At 33.3% G+C, this 17,758-nt stretch overlaps 1 protein-coding gene and 1 long non-coding RNA gene across 2 annotated transcripts; both read left to right on the forward strand.

Moving 5' to 3' along the window:
- Positions 1–2,554: 2,554 nt before the first annotated feature.
- LOC127723827 (uncharacterized) lies at positions 2,555–6,131 on the forward strand. Its single transcript, XR_007992274.1, has 4 exons — positions 2,555–2,616; positions 3,956–4,095; positions 4,573–4,737; positions 6,055–6,131. It is a non-coding gene; the product is annotated as an uncharacterized LOC127723827 (long non-coding RNA).
- A 4,074-nt stretch (positions 6,132–10,205) lies between these two features.
- LOC127723828 (prolyl 4-hydroxylase subunit alpha-2-like) lies at positions 10,206–15,755 on the forward strand. The gene is made up of 5 exons (XM_052230552.1): positions 10,206–10,308; positions 10,613–10,675; positions 12,990–13,043; positions 14,024–14,092; positions 15,125–15,755. Exons 1-5 carry the CDS (start codon positions 10,279–10,281, stop codon positions 15,293–15,295), a joined length of 387 nt encoding a protein of 128 aa, XP_052086512.1. The 5' UTR covers positions 10,206–10,278; the 3' UTR covers positions 15,296–15,755.
- Positions 15,756–17,758: the final 2,003 nt, after the last annotated feature.

A 17,758-nucleotide genomic window follows, 5' to 3' on the forward strand; every position in this document is an offset into this window, starting at 1 on the left:
ATCGACATATATGAAATTAATACCGGATCGTTTTATATGCGCGCGTAGTGATTTTGTTTCAATTGACGTGAAGGTTGGGCTTTTATTTGCTAACTATATGAAGTCCGAATTTTATTCAGTATGCGAGTGACTGGGCCTTTGTCTTACACATCAGTAAATGCTTTCAATTTTTTTACTGTAATTAATATAATATACAGTCCTCATCCACAAACAAACTTAGGGGCTTCGGTGGCTGGCCGAGAGGTCTAAGTAGTCGAACTTCTGTATCACTAGCCTGTCAACACTGAGTTTGTGAGTTTAAATCCCGCACGTTTTTAGGTGCGCTCAACTCCAATCTAAATTCACTAAGATTGTTAGTTTTCCGACCGAATGTCGGTTGTTTTCTCCGCCAACAATTAATTAAAACTAACCGCCACGAAATAGCACAATAGTGCTGAAAGTTGAAGTGTAATTACGTGTATTAAAATAAAATATCCATCTTCACACTCTAAAAACGTTCTTCAATTCAACTGAAATTTAAACTGACTGCCACAAAATAGCACAATTGTGTTGAAAGTGGCGTTAGATACCAATCAATCAATCAATTTAACTGAAATTATCATTTTCTTTCTTTTCAGCTTTTGATTGTTTTGATATTGGATTATTTGTGTTTAAAAAAGGATATAACAGATTGGCCATACAATGGTTCTATACAACATTAACCAAACAACAAGAAATAGAGTCAACAAAACAGAACACAAAGATATTTCGTTCAATTGTCATTGGCTTAATTGAAAATGCAAAACGGCAAGTAGGTTTTTCTGAAGTAATTGAATTGAGACTTTTTGCAACCGTCTAAGCTTCCCTCCGTCCATATGTCATCTTGATATTTTTTATTCTACGTTCAACAACCCTAGGTTTGACAAAGTCCTTTGAAAAAACGTTTAATTTTGTGTCTTTCACCTTTTACTGTCTTGTGATTTTAGAGTTTGTGTCTTCTGAACTACATGTAGTTACGATTACCTAACTTTAACATGTTCCTTTATTTGAATCCTTATCATTATTGCCAGAAATCGTTTTAAAAATAACACATTGCTGAGAGGGTGATATAGCAGATTGTTACTTTGTATACCGAGGCAAAGCCGAGATTTTCAATATTTGTGTAGGGGTAACAATCTTTGTTATAACCATCTCAGCTTTTTTTTTTATGCCCTACCTACGATAGTAGAGGGGAATTATGTTTTTCAGTCTGTGCGTCCGTTCGTCCGTCTGTTTGTCCGTCCGTCTGTCCCGCTTCAAGTTAAAGTTTTTGGTCAAGGTAGTTTTTGATGAAGTTGAAGTCCAATCAACTTGAAACTTAGTCACGGTCCACTGAACATAGAAAATGATAGTGCGAGTGGGGCATCCGTGTACTATGGACACATTCTTGTTTTTATTATTATTAAACTGATTGTTCTGTTACTATTATATAACTGCACTAAATTTTTTTTTTTTTCGTTTAACTAGTTCCCTTTTATTTATAACGATATCGTAAAATTTACATATAATTATATTAACCAATAAGAATTCACCTTTTAACATTAAGTATGGCAAATTACATTGACGGAGACTAGGATGGTTCTTGGGATAAGAAATCATACATGCAAAGAATTACATGTTAAATGAAAACAAATTTTAATGTTAGCATCTTGATATCAAAATAAAGGAGATGTGGCTTAAATACCAATGAGACAACTATCCATAGACACAAAGGACATAATGAGATATCACTTACTAGTAGTAAATCTGGTGCGAACTAAGCACTTTTCTGGATTTACCTTCATCATGACAGCTTAAACCAAGAATTGTGACAAAATTATTTAATGGCAAAACATGGATAAAACCAGAGGATTTCGAATATCTGGCAAAAATTCAAAAACAAGAGGAGCGAACATCATAAAACCAAGAATTGTGAAAGCGAAGGGTGTATAAGTACTTGAATATGTCAGGAGTAATAAAAAAACTTTGACAAAAATGGACATAAAAAATAGCCATATCAATTTAAGGTAAACTTTTCCTGAGATAGTTGGAACTTCAGTTCGTAATGTGAACAATTACGCGTAAACGTATAGCCTCAAACAATGAGCAAAACACAATCCGTGTAGTAAGCTATTAAGTCATCCGTATGACAAAACTTAAAATAATTCAAATCATTATAATTATGTCAAAACATTTCAAAATTTCGATCCATTAAATTTCCGTCATTGCAAAGGTTACGTTTCATACTCTCATATACAAGTGAATTACATTCTTGTACAATTTCTTTGAATTAGTGAATTTTATTGATTTGGTATCCAATTAATCTCTAAATATTTTGAAATGTACACGTTAAAAGATATCTATAAATAATGATGCTTTTTAGTTAATTGTAAATAGTTACATGTATTGTCACCGTTTTTGGTTGCGACGTAACTGACATACATTGTACATCCCACATGATTATCATCTTTTATTTATCTTAACTTCCTATTGATTTTTTTTTAAATCACACAAAAGCCTTTTTTTATTTATAATTTCATCAAAAGTTCGTTTAATTACAGGAAGCTAAAGCGGAAAAGGAAACACGAATGAGAATAGCATTAACTACACTCAAAAAAGGTAATATCAAATGATACTTCGGTACTGGAATGTAAATACGGATATTATTTTATTGCAATTTGCTGTTATATAATTCGGTAGATTTTTTTTCAAATTAAGGAATGCATCTCCCTCATGCAAAGCTCTGATTCCATGTTCGTGTTTGTCTTTACTTTTGCTATGTATTTGTTTGCCAGCTGTTAGGCTTTTGTATCATTTTTGAGATTTTCAAAATTTTTGACCTCGAGCATCACTAATCCTCGAAATGTGCATCTAGTGTAGTACAAGTGGTACTTTTAATACTACTGTAACTCACTACATGATTTACAAGTTGAAACACGTCAGCTTTTAGATAAATAGGGGTTAACAAGGCTTTAATTTTTACAATTTTGTGACCTACAATTAGCTTTAAACTATCAACTTTCGAGTCTATTCTTTCAGGGAAATGAAAAAAAAATAAAATAAAGAAGAATTTGGCCACTCTTCATTAAATACTTTTTTTGTTGAATTTTCGGTACAAAAATTTGAGCGAACGAGCGAATTTTTTTCAGGAAAATATTTTAGCAAGCGATACAAGAAAATTGTTGATTTCATTTAAATGGAGCGATAATTCAGAAATTTTTCAAGGAATGGCGGTAAATATTTTTTTGAAGTTTCCACAATTTTGAAGCATTGGAACTTAAAAAAACTGTGAAAAAAATTGGAGTTGTCTTATGTCTTAATGTCACCCAAAAACCCGTTCTAACTGTTCAATTATCATATGATATATCTAACCAGGCAGACTTTGTTTATTGTTATGTGTATATGCCCGTGTTACCCTAAAGCTGACTGGGGAATAGAAATAATTTCACTTTGTTAAGAGGGGTACTACGCTCTCTGCACATTAAAAATCCTTGCAACAACTCTTTGAGGGTCCGTAGGTGGCCTGTTGCAAGTTCAAATTGTTGTGAATATCCAATATATCATCATTTTAGTGGCAGTTCAAATTTCTCTTACCTTCATCCTGGGCGACCTCTATTACAGGACCTACCCATTGGATTTATTGTTAATTTGCACTCGTCCCGAACATGTATGAAATATTTGCAACAGAACGTTAAGCAAACATCAACCAATCAATCTCAGCTCGTGCAAATAAATTGTAAAATTTACGACAATAAACGTTGATAGTCAAATTTTTCTGCTTTGAATGTAAGCAATTGTTTTCAACTTTTAATGATTTTGATAGGTGAAACATGCAAATTTGAATTCGGATTTATTGCAATTTTCATTATTTCTTATTGTAAATAGTTCGCTACTTTTTATTATACAGATAATTTATAAATACTTATTTTTATCAAAAATACTCTTTGATTTTATGTAGATGATGCCTCAATGTTGAATCGAAACTTGACAGAAGAAATGCACGCAATGTTGAAAAATAAAACAATTAAATTTTATGGACCTGAAATGGACAGAAATTTAAAAGTATATAAGAATTATGAGTTGTTATGCAACAAACAGGTAAATGAATATTAATTGAGAAGAAACAGTAATGAAAATAACTGTCAATTTTAATTAATCTAATTTATTTATTTACCCTGTATGTTCAGAGACATATATACACATGTGTATATATGTCTCTGGTATGTTGAAGAACCTTTGTAATAACTATAGAGGGGTCAATTAGTGGACTGTTCCAGAACAAAGTTCCGAAAAACTTCAACGAATCCATTGAAAATTTAATCCCGATACGGCGAATACGAATACAAAAGTGTGTTTTATTTTTTGGTTTAAAACATAAAACAAATGAGCTTTTTACCGGATAAAGATAACATATTAATAAAGCACACATATAAAGGATTAACGCACCATATATTCAAAAACATAGACCTGCCTATTGTTTTGTTTATTTGTTATATCCCTAGATATGTAATATTTCCCACTGCGCATGATACAAACAACAATCAACCAATCAATCATGTTATGTATACATTTCAGATAATGTATTCAGAGGGATACTGTAAATATCTAGGATATCCCTACATCGGATTTTACTACCGACCAATCAAAATCGAGTTCATCAATAAATCACCAAGGATATTAGTTATTCATGACATAATCAATATGGATGTGATAAGTCATTTTACTGCAAAATCTTTTCAAGTAAGTTTTTTGTTTAGTTTCAATAATGATGAAAAAAAAATGAGTATCGAACGTGGCTAAAATATAATAAATGAATTAAACGAGTCTCCCACTTAAATGGTATACATACAGATTCTACCACTCACAGAATGTGATACGATATTTCTCCTCTCGATACGGTTAACTTTTCAAATTTTAAATGCGAGGCTTGCCGAATGGAAAGACATCGTATTGTACAAGATTCGGTAATGGAATCTATTTTCTCTAACAACTTTTAGGTGATATTTGGGCTTTTTCAACCATCTTCAAAAAATAAAGGGTTGAGATCAAGTGATCCACACGATGATTATAAAAAAATATTCAACCGGTCGGGGGGAAAACCGGCTATAAGTATTAGAGAAAAGAAAAATATAAGTAATCGCTACAAACGAGAATATGAAAGAAACTATTTAAGGTTGTTTTACTAAGCAAAACACTAATACATGTATTTGTTACAATGTATGTTTGAATGGCTTCTTTGAACACATTCGAAACCCTGTTTCACACGCTGTGGTAAACGGTCGATTTATTTTATTGCATGATGAGGGTTCTGAAGAGGGAACTTATTTCACCATGTCTGTTTCCTGAGTTTTGGGTTTCCCTATATAGACGTCGTATGCTTCTAAGAGGAAATATATAATACAAAAACAGCCTATACAAACTAATCTTTATAAAAAAAATCGGTAACAAATCGAACCTTCAATATCAAAGATTTATTCAAAAAAAATATTTGTTTGAGTTGCCTTTGATCTTTAAAGTTGAAAAGATTAACTCAAGAGAAATTATTCCACAAGTTGTAGTAAATCGTTCGTAATAATGTTAAAGTCATGGCTCTTCTGTATACAACCAAGTTCACATTGGAATTAGTTTCCTGGTTGTGATCAAAATGGTATGCCAATATAGTAAAGGAATGTGAAAAACAAAATATTCTTGCTTTAACTACATGTATGCATGTCCTTTCATTTGCGTAATCGCCTCACTTATGAAATATATTGTATGAAAGGACATGTACATACAATATATTACTTCTTTTGCTTAAGCTATGCGTGTCCTTTCATTTGCGTAATCGCCTCACTTATGAAATAAATTGTATGAAAGGACATGTACATACAGTATATAACTTCTTTTGCTTTAGCTATGCGTGTCCTCATTTGCGTAATCGCCTCACTTATGAAATAAATTGTATGAAAGGACATGTACATACAATATATTACTTCTTTTGCTTTAGCTATGCGTGTCCTTTCATTTGCGTAATCGCATCACTAATGAAATATATTGTACATACCTGATTTTTTTTAGCTTTCAAGATCTGAAGTATTAAATTTGAAAGGCAGCACCATTAATGATAGTAGTGTCCAGTCTGAACACAGAACAAGTTCAACGTAAGTACATCATGTACAAATTTATCAATCAGGTTCAACGGTGATGTTGGGTATATGTCAATAAGACAGCAGCCCCATGATACTAAAACAACATATAGAGGTCAACAAAATTGAGAATGGAAACGGGGAATTTGTCAAAGAGACAACAACTCGACCAAAGAGCAGAAAACAGCCCAAGCTAGGCCACCAATGGGTCTTCAACACAGCGAGGAAAATCTCGCACCCGGAAGCGGACTTCAGCTGGCCCTTAAACAAAAATGTGTACTAGTTCAGAGAAAATGGACGTCACACTAAACTCCGAAACATATTTATAAATGAACCAAAATTTAAAAAAGAAATTCAAGACTAACAAAGGCCAGAGGTTCCAGACTTGGGACAGGCGCAAAAATGCGGCGGGGATAACATACATGTACTGTCTTCAACAATAGAAATGTGTCTATATAAATACAATATGTGAAGCTCTCTATTGTGTTATCAATACTCTAAGTAAGGAGGATATTGTTTGTATTCTTTAAACCCCTCCCTGCACCACCAAAAAAAATAATATTAGCAACCTGCTTGATCATTGTTTGGTTATGTATTATGTCTAGAAAAATTGTATATTAAAATAATTTGTCAGTAGTTGTTATCCTCAGAAAACTCAGTACTGGATATTTTCGTCGTTTTTTTAAAACATTTATGTCACATTTAGACTATGCCTACCCTTCCGGAGCACATAACAATAACAGGTGTCTGTACAATATGTCAAGTCTAAAAATATTGCAAATCAATTTAACTAAACTATCAAAACTACCATCAACAATGCTCCAAATAAAAAACTATCAAAGATCTGTCATCAACACTCAATGCTCCAAATAAAAAACTATCGAAGATCTGTCATCAACACTCAATGCTCCAAATAAAAAACTATCTAAGATCTGTCATCAACACCCAATGCTCCAAATAAAAAACTATCGAAGATCTGTCATCAACACCCAATGCTCCAAATAAAAAACTATCTAAGATCTGTCATCAACACCCAATGCTCCAAATAAAAAACTATCGAAGATCTGTCATCAACACCCAATGCTCCAAATAAAAAACTATCTAAGATCTGTCATCAACACCCAATGCTCCAAATAAAAAACTATCGAAGATCTGCCATCAACACCCAATGCTCCAAATAAAAAACTATCGAAGATCTGCCATCAACACCCAATGCTCCAAATAAAAAACTATCGAAGATCTGCCATCAACACCCAATGCTCCTAATAAAAAAACTATCGAAGATCTGTCATCAACACCCAATGCTCCAAATAAAAAAACTATCAAAGATCTGTCATCAACACTCAATGCTCCAAATAAAAAACTATCAAAGATCTGTCATCAACACACAATGCTCCAAATAAAAAACGATCAAAGATTTGTCATCAACACTCAATGCTCCAAATAAAAAACTATCAAAGATCTGCCATCAACACCCAATGCTCCAAATAAAAAACTATCAAAGATCTGTCATCAACACTCAATGCTCCAAATAAAAAACTATCAAAGATCTGTCATTAACACCCAATGCTCCAAATAAAAAACTATCAAAGATCTGCCATCAACACCCAATGCTCCAAATAAAAAACTATCAAAGATCTGTCATCAACACTCAATGCTCCAAATAAAAAAACTATCAAAGATCTGTCGTCAACACTCAATGCTCCAAATAAAAAACTATCAAAGATCTGCCATCAACACCCAATGCTCCAAATAAAAAATTATCAAAGATCTGTCATCAACACTCAATGCTCCAAATAAAAAACTATCAAAGATCTGTCATCAACACCCAATGCTCCAAATAAAAAACTATCAGAGATCTGTCATCAACACCCAATGCTTCAAATAAAAAACTATCAAAGATCTGCCATCAACACCCAATGCTCCAAATAAAAAACTATCAAAGATCTGTCATCAACACCCAATGCTCCAAATAAAAAACTATCAAAGATCTGTCATCAACACCCAATGCTCCAAATAAAAAACTACCAAAGATCTGTCATCAACACTCAATGCTCCAAATAAAAAACTATCAAAGATCTGCCATCAATCCAAATAAAAAACTATCAAAGATCTGTCACCAATCCAAATAAAAAACTATCAAAGATCTGCCATCAACACTCAATGTTTCAAATAAAAAACTATCAAAGATCTGCCATCAACACCCAATGCTCCAAATAAAAAACTATTGAAGATCTGCCATCAACACCCAATGCTCCAAATAAAAACTATCAAACATCTGCAATCAACACTCAATGTTCCAAATAAAAACTATCAAAGATCTGTCATCAACACCCAATGCTCCAAATAAAAAACTATCAAACATCTGTCATCAACACTCAATGTTCCAAATAAAAACTATCAAAGATCTGTCATCAACACTCAATGCTCCAAATAAAAAATTATCAAAGATCTGTCATCAACACTCAATGTTCCAAATAAAAAACTATCAAAGATCTGCCATTAACACCCAAAGCTCCAAATAAAAAACTATCAAAGATCTGCCATCAACATTCAATGCTCCAAATAAAAAACTATGAAAGATCTGCCATCAACACTCAATGCTCCAAATAAAAAGCTATCAAAGATCTGTCATCAACACTCAATGCTCCAAATAAAAAACTATCAAAGATCTGTCATTAACACCCAATGCTCCAAATAAAAACTATCAAAGATCTGTCATCAACACCCAATGCTCCAAATAAAAAACTATCAAAGATCTGCCATCAATCCAAATAAAAAACTATCAAAGATCTACCATTAACACCCAATGCTCCAAATAAAAACTATCAATCATCTGCCATCAACACCCAATGCTCCAAATAAAAAACTATCAAAGATCTGCCATCAATCCACATAAAAAACTATCAAAGATCTGTCACCAATCCAAATAAAAAACTCAAAGATCTGCCATCAACACTCAATGCTCCAAATAAAAAACTATCAGAGATCTGTCATCAACACCCAATGCTCCAAATAAAAAAGTATCAAAGATCTGCCATCAACACCCAATGCTCCAAAAAAAAAATATCAAAGATCTGTCATGAACACCCAATGCTCCAAATAAAAAACTATCAAAGATCTGCCATCAACATTCAATGCTCCAAATAAAAAACTATCAAAGATTTGCCATCAACACTCAATGCTCCAAATAAAAACTATCAAAGATCTGCCATCAACACCCAATGCTCCAAATAAAAACTATCAAAGATCTGCCATCAACACCCAATGCTCCAAATAAAAACTATCAAAGATCTGCCATCAACACCCAATGCTCCAAATAAAAAACTATCAAAGATCTGTCATTAACACTCAATGCTCCAAATAAAAAACTATCAAAGATCTACCATTAACACCCAATGCTCCAAATAAAAAAAAACATTCAGATATGACATACGGCAAGTATTGACGAAGTTTCTGACTTTGGACAGGCACTTGAAAACTAGATTTTAGGCTGTTACCTTGTGAACAAGCACATTAATAATCTAGCTCAGTGTGTCTGATGAGTACAAGATTTTTCTCCTGTTCCGAAGCGAGTACAAATACAATATTTTTGAAAATGTACGTTTATTTGTTTTTACCATTCAATTTAACGTTGAAACTACAACAATTAGTTGTTTTTTTTTATTCTCAGTAAGTTCTATATGACTTTTAAAAACGAAATTCGACGTAAAAACAACAATTCTTTCATAACAGTTCACTCGATAGAAGCAGGATACCAGGATATTTTACTTGTATCATACGAGTAAAGCAAAGAACTTCATATAACTGTTATTTGTAAAATAGTTGCAAGAACAAATTATTCATATTCTAGTCAAGTTTTTTAAAACGATGAAATATATAACGCCAATGCGCATAATAGTATTTATAAATAAACAAACACATAAGATATACAATGAGAGACAGGCGCACCCAACAGGAGCTTGTGGCATGCACCTCTTACTAACTCTAATATAATCATCAGAGCCATTATATCATTTCAATTTTTTTTATCAATTACTGTGTCAAAGCATCTTATTAGTGTTACTTTTGTATCAAATTTAGCTATTTAGATGACATAGAGTATCCCTTGGTTGCTAGACTTAATAACTTCCTGGAAAGATTAACTGGATTGAGAATGAACAATAAACAAGCTGAAAACTTCCAGGTAAACATAGTAAAAGTAGTTATTGTATGTTATTACTGAATGAAATTCACTTGATTTGGTGTCCACCTATAGACTAGACCTATATAGGTTTCAGTCAGTCGTCTTTCGACGTTGACCTTCTATGTAAAACATTACAAGGGACATTGGTCAGACATGCGCCCATGTCGACTTTATTAGAAAATTAAATATCCTTGTGTAATGATTTGTGTTTTTGTATCTATTTGTTTACTGTTGCATGCTGTGGTAGAAAGGTGAATCTTTAAACTTTACAATTGTCTAATGTTTTGTCCATTTGTTCATTTAGATAGTAAACTATGGAATCGGAGGAGAATATAAACCACACTATGATTGGTTTGAAGACAGATATGTAAGTTTAAAGTCACTTGGAGAAATGTAAGTGGGACGAGCATTAATTGCTTTTCTGGGTCGGGGGGATGGAGGATTTTTTCCGAATGAAATATTTATTTTCACCTTTTGCTAAACTGTCTCATTTATTTCGCGCGGAACATCTATGTTGTAAACATTTATCTCTTCCTTAATGTTTGGTAGCATATACATTTTGGTGTTGTCTTGGGCAATATTCTTTTTTGTCAGTTATTACCAGGCTAGGATATTTTTTACCAAAATCCTCCTCACCCACCTCACCACCGGAAAATCATCCCCTTACTGATGGTATTTAGCGACAAAACTATAAATAACATTGACAAAAAATATATTAAATTATTGATTGATTGTTTATTTAACTCCCAGTGATAATAAATCATGCAAATTCAGGACGAGAACAAACTGTTTGCACCTGTTCTAAGTCAGGAATCTGATGTTCAGTATAGTTGTCGTTTGTTGATGTGGTTCATAAGTTGTCATAAGTGTTTCTCGTTTCTCGTTTTTTATATAGATTAGATCGTTGGTTTTCCCGTTTGAATAGTTTTACACTAGAAATTTTTGGGGCCCTTTATAGCTTGCTGTTCGGTGTGAGCCATGGCTCCGTGTTGAAGACCGTTCTTTGACCTATAACGGTTTACTTTTGTTAATTTTGACTAGGATGGAGAGTTGTCTCATTGGCACTCATACCACATCTTCTTATATCTATGTGCCAATACTTATGAAATACCATATATGAACGGACCAGTGCTTAGGATCAAACATTGAATTGTCGAGCTACAATTTCCATGCGTCAAGCGTCAAAACTTTGAACTTGATCAAGACGGCGTCTTGATGTATTTACATGTGAATTTAATGTTAAAGGAGTGGTATAAAATAATGTGTAAGTAATTTGAAATTTGAAACAGAACAAATATTTGATATTCGGAGAGGTGTCCTATAGGTTTCATTACTAAATGCAGAAATTATATTCTACGTTGTGTGCCTTAAGGTGTTCTTAGTCCAGTTAACTTACTACAGATTATCCATTTAGACCATTTAAATTGTAAGAACATGGTTTTTTTTCAAAATCCTCTTGCATGTCTCAACCCCTCCGAAAAAAAAATAAAGTGGTCGCCAATTTGAATAGACACCTGCAGATATCAACTCAAAGACAATCCTTTTAATGTACAGATACGTGTGCATCGCAATTTATTGTGTAATCAATAATTCTTTTTCTTTACGTCCAGTGGAAAATAGTTCATGCATATTCAGGACAAGAACAAACCAAAAATAAATACAATAGAAAGATTATGGAAAATTAGTCGACCGGGATCAATTACGCCTCCAGGATTTTCGACTGCAACTATAAATTGAGATGGACGGGTGGATGTTTGTTTAAACTCCATTGGCGAATTATGTGATATGAATTTAAGCACTGCTTTGTACTAGACCGACACGCTGAGCCGGATTTTTAACGTGCTAGTCCAAAAGGTGACAGTCCTCAGGAAGATATGTCACGTACATGTACTCTACCCGGACACATTATTCTGACTCCGAGCCGATTAGTCTTTGCTCTGACTCCTTAATGCCGCGTGCTTAGCGGAGAAGCATCAAATACTAATTTTAAAATCTTTTGTTTGACCCGGTCGCCCTTGGTTCAAATCCACGACCTCTCGCACTCGAGGCGAACATGCAGCGACGACCACCGATGCTGTAAATTGAGGGTATGTTCGATAGTGCCAGAAATTTGGCCTTGCAATAGGCTACATACGGACCTCTCACGGAGTTGTGCATTCACATTTGTTCAATAAGGCACAGAAAGCGTGGCACTGTTCCTGCACGTGGCTTCTGATTTAGTGTTTCTGTTCCGACCAGATATAGCTGCGACTTTATACATATTATCATTTGGTCTCTTGTGGAGAGTTGTCTCATTGGCAATCATACCACATCTTCTTTTTTTTATAATCACAGCTAAACGGGCGCCGCTTTCAAATGAGTCGTTCCTCTGATACGGATTTACTTGGACCAATTTGTCTACTCCAGGGTACTCTCGGGAGTCTTTTAAGTATAGCATTTAAAATTGAGAATGGAAATGGGGAATGTGTCAAAGAGACAACAACCCGACTAGAGAGCAGACAACAGCCGAAGGCCACTAATGGGTCTTCAATGCAACGAACAACTCCCGCACCCAAAGGCGTCCTTCAGCTGGCCCCTAAACAAATATCTTCTTAATATATATTGACTACAAAGTACTATAGATACCAATTTTTACCATTGAAATAATACATTGTTAACATGTTTCATAATCATTATTTTAGGTGAGTTCAAGAATGCACACAGGAACAAACAGAATATTGACAATACTGTTTTATGTACGGATAAGTAGAAACAAATGCATGAATTAAAAGGTGGAATATCAGATTAAATGTTGATTTATTTTATGATAAAAGTCACGTTTAAGTACGCATGATACAATTAAATATTTGTACCGTTTCTTTTATAGTCATCTTGATTTCACTAATAAGTAAACGATTAAAACTATATGGATTTCCTTTTCTATGTACCTCTTTTTCATGATGTTTTATTTGTTTTGCCCATTATTCTCTAACCATTATATAAATAAGACATAGCTGAGAGGGTGATAGAGCAGATTGTTACCCCGAGAAAACATTGTCAACTGAGGCGAAGCCGAGGTTTACAATGTCTTTTCGAGGGGTAACAATCTGCTCTTTCACCCTCTCAGATATGTGTTATTTAATTTATTATACTGAATGTTCTGTTATTACTGTCGATCAAATTTCAAATTCAAAGTAATAAACTATGACATCTTGTACATAACAACCATCCGTATTTAATAAAGCGCACACTTGATCAAACGTCTCCGTGAAGGGTAATAGAGTATTTGCCATAGGATAGAGTCGTATTTAATAAAGCGAACACTTGATCAAGCGTCTCCGTGAAGGGTAATATTGTATTTGCCATAGGATAGAGTCGTATTTAATAAAGCGCACACTTGATCAAGCGTCTCCATGAAGGGTAATAGAGTAAATTAACACCCTCGTATTAGCCAATCAAAATATGGCATTTTAACGTGAAGTATAATAATATAATTTGACACCCCGTTTTCCTTTATTTTAAATTTTTAGCATCCTATGTTTCTTTATTCTTTTTTTCTTTTTTTTTTTTTTTTTTTGCTCATTATTCACTTTTCTGTAAAACCCAATACAGGATCATACAGACTTTTTTTTATATGACGAAAATTAACCAGTACAATATCTAATATCTATATTTAATGTAATAAACTGTGTGTTTATGAAGTAATTGACTGTATATCTTGTTTTTGTTTCAATAGTTAAGTAATGTGGAGTTTGGTGGATCTACAGTTTTTCCTCATCTAAATATCGCTGTGCCTCCAAAAAAGGTAATTATAAAAAAACATGTAATTCAGTTTAAACAATATTATATTCAGATAAATCATCACATAACAATATAATACACATAAAATCAGAATTAAGCAAATTTCCTTTTACAAATCTGTTTCCTAGTATACAAATAATGCACTTATTGGTCAAGATATAAATATTGGCATGCTCTGCAATAAATGTTTAAATATGAAAAAGGTACAAAATGTAAAAGAAAAAAATTAATAAAGAATAAACATGAAATCATTTTGTAATGTATATAGTGTGAAATGCTTGTGGTTCTATTTTGGATGGTGGAGCATTAAGGATTAACACGTTTGCTTCTCCATAATGTATTTCTGCACATAACTAATAAAAAGGCTATTCTACTCGTCTGGGAGTACTGTTGAGCCAAAAAGCAAAATATCGGTGTCAACTTAGACAGGAACATGTAACTTCTTTGGCTCTTGCAGATTACTAGAATGTCGGTAGTATTTTTTTTTTTTTTTTTTTGCATTACAGATTACAGTTTAATGCATCGACCATTGTGTGGTGTTCATGGTTTTTTTTTGGAACAAATAATTTTTTCAACTTCATTGAAAAAAATATTAAAATATCTAAAACTCCATGTCGTATTTATTTATTTATCTAATCTTCAATAGAAAATAACTTTTATTCATTTAACAAATACCTTTTTTCAAGAAAATAAAAATTAAATTAGTTATTGAAACAAAACAATATATGCCTCTCCCTGAACGATGTATGACTGGTGCCTAATTCATTATCCCATTGAATCATTACCGGATTTGACAACTGGGCACTAATAAGAGTGTCACAGGCAAGAAAAAGTAGGATAAAAGCTCAAGACATCTTGGTATAACTCCTGTGTTGGTTGAGACGTCGCATTGCAAAAAGCTTAAGTTTAAGGCGTATAACATTTGAATAAGTCTTGAATTTGAAATACTACTAATTTCTTAAGATGTACCTATAGAAAAAGAAAATGTTATATCAGCAGTGCAAATATCATTTATGTTTTCATTATTTGATTTCAGGGTTCTGCTCTTTTTTTCACAAACCTAGATGAGAAAGGACATGGTGACTCTTTAACATTACATGCTGGATGTCCCGTTTTCTTTGGTTCGAAGTGGATTGCTAATAAATGGGTCCACACAAAGGACCAGGATATGAAATTCCTACAGACCGTTCCTTCAGTGTGGACATAACTTCCTACAGACCGTTCCTTCAGTGTGAACGTAAACTTCCTATAGACCGTTCCTTCAGTGTGGACGTAACTTCCTACAGACCGTTCCTTCAGTGTGGACGTAACTTCTACAGACTGTTCCTTCAGTGTGGTCGTAACTTCCTACATACCGTTCCTTCAGTGTGGACGTAACTTTATACAAACCGTTCCTTCAGTGTGGACGTAACATCCTACAGACCGATCCTTCAGTGTGGACTTAACTTCCTACATATCGTTCCTTCAGTGTGGACGTAGCTTCCTATAGACCGTTCTACAGTGTGGACGTAACCTTCCTACAGACCGTTCCTTCAGTGTGGACTTAACTTCCTACAGACCGTTCCTTCAGTGTGGACTTAACTTCCTACAGACCGTTCCTTCAGTGTTGACTAACTTCCTATAGACCGTTCCTTCACTGTGGACGTAACGAGTCAGATCTAATGTTAGTTCATTTTGTATTAAAAGTTATTAAATATTTGTATGGTTTATGTTATTTTATGCAAGTTTATTGATTGCTGTAAAATGTAATAAATGCAAGTGATCGTGGTGGATGCTCTTGAAACCCCCCTTTATCAAAACATCAAACGAAATCAGAAGAGCCTAATTAGGACAGCCAAATCCGTATTGCATCAACTTTTTCCTAGGGAGTGTTAACCTCCAATTGGTAGAGAACTTGACAAACTTGGGTAAAGTTAAAAAGGGCAATGAAAACTTTTTGAGGACACGCAATTATTTTTATAACACAGTCATGTCTGAAATGAAAAAGAATTAAGCATTATGAAGTAACTTAATCGTGACAACTGACATCATGAAAAATACTCTACAAGAGGAAAATAATGGACCGCCAACACATATGTCTATTGTTAGAGACCGTATGATGACCTATACATGTTTAACTATTTCTTTTTCTCTTTCTCCTTATGTAATTGGATTAATTTTTCATTTAAAATATACGGCATCATCCATCCATCTGTTGTGAGTGGAGCATGCTTTTAAAATTTAGAATCATACAATCGATCTTTTTAAATACATTGTTTGATTCTAAATTTCTTGAAAAAGACATCATTTGTTCCAGATGGGAAATTAAAAAAAATATTTGATTATGAAAATAAATAAATTTAGCTTTGAGATTCAAAAACTAAATTATTGTTCCTTCATGTTATTGAAAAAAACAGTTTGTTTTTTTCATTTATCGAAAAAAATGTTCGTCTTCAGAAAAAAAATTGCCCCCACAAAAGACGAATGGTCTTGCCTTGCCCTCTATACTTCTTGAATTCGTATATCTTGGTTGCTGCGATTATTCTGAATGAACTTCCAAAAAATATCCCACCTTCTGTATGTGCGTTGGAATCGGCAAGTTTGATTTTATATTAAAACAAATCAAATACATGTTAATGTCTGAGGTGTTTAGATATTTCCCAAAAGGCGTTAGTTCGGGATTGTTAACCGTTTAAATATGGATGTTACATCGTACATGATTTTTATTTTGGATACCGTCATGTACTAAAAAGCTTTTGTCGTCATTATGGCACGAGGTTAGTTGTGTAACATCACATTTCAAGGAATGGATAATTACCACAAAGACTGAAATAAATATCAACAGTGTTGCAAATTATAAATTCTAAAAAGGATTTTTAGTGAAGATTGGGATAATTTCTCTAAAATGCAATGCACACTGTTTTGGAGTATATATTACGATACAGGTCAATTTTTAAAAACTATTCCGAACAATCATTGGTACATTTTTTTGTACCTACCCGACTAACGTTATAATAATTTGCATGTGGGTTTTCTTGCATTTCATTTTAGAAATAATATTAGTAACTAAAGAGGTTTTTTCTTCTACTGAATCATTGACGTATACCTGACATTTCCTTTCATTTAATATATAAAAATATCAAATGCACTTTTACAAGACATGTTACCATTCTTGACATCCGTCCACAAGCAAGTTGAGAGCATAAATATAAGTTCATGTATACCTGGCTCTAGGCCAGGTTCTCTTTATTGACTTGATTTAACCTATAATGGTTTACTTTTACAAATTGTGACTTGGATGGAGAGTTGTCTTATTGGTACTCATCATACCACATCTTCTTATATCTAATAAATACCAATTTATCTATTCGTTGCCTCAGAATTTGTTTTAGAAATAAACAAAAAATGGAGATGCAATTAAAAGTGAGAAGAATTTAATCCGATTTACAATATAGACCGAGACTGAATTTAGTGTTGTATAATAATGACACTTTTTCATGTACTATAACAGAAGAATGCCAAACCAGCTACGGCCACATGCACACAGAGAGAACATTACGAGTTCCAAAACAAATACATGTTTTGGCTTCCTAAGAATTTCTCAAATATCAAACATGAAGTCCAAAAGCTGAATACAATTCCGTCGTCCATAAATTTGATTGAGTAATTAATTGTTGGTTGTTGACTGTTC

The sequence above is a fragment of the Mytilus californianus genome, unplaced genomic scaffold (genome assembly GCF_021869535.1).
Source record: "Mytilus californianus isolate M0D057914Y unplaced genomic scaffold, xbMytCali1.0.p SCAF_13, whole genome shotgun sequence".
In the NCBI taxonomy this organism is placed as follows: Eukaryota; Metazoa; Mollusca; class Bivalvia; order Mytilida; family Mytilidae; genus Mytilus; species Mytilus californianus.

Excerpts from the sequence above, each read along its gene's own strand:
- LOC127723828 (XM_052230552.1), top strand. The coding sequence starts at position 10,279 with ATGAACAATAAACAAGCTGAAAACTTCCAG. Across the intron at positions 10,309-10,612 it reads AACAAGCTGAAAACTTCCAG|ATAGTAAACTATGGAATCGG; the intron begins GTAAACATAGTA and ends TTGTTCATTTAG. Across the intron at positions 13,044-14,023 it reads TATTGACAATACTGTTTTAT|TTAAGTAATGTGGAGTTTGG; the intron begins GTACGGATAAGT and ends TTGTTTCAATAG.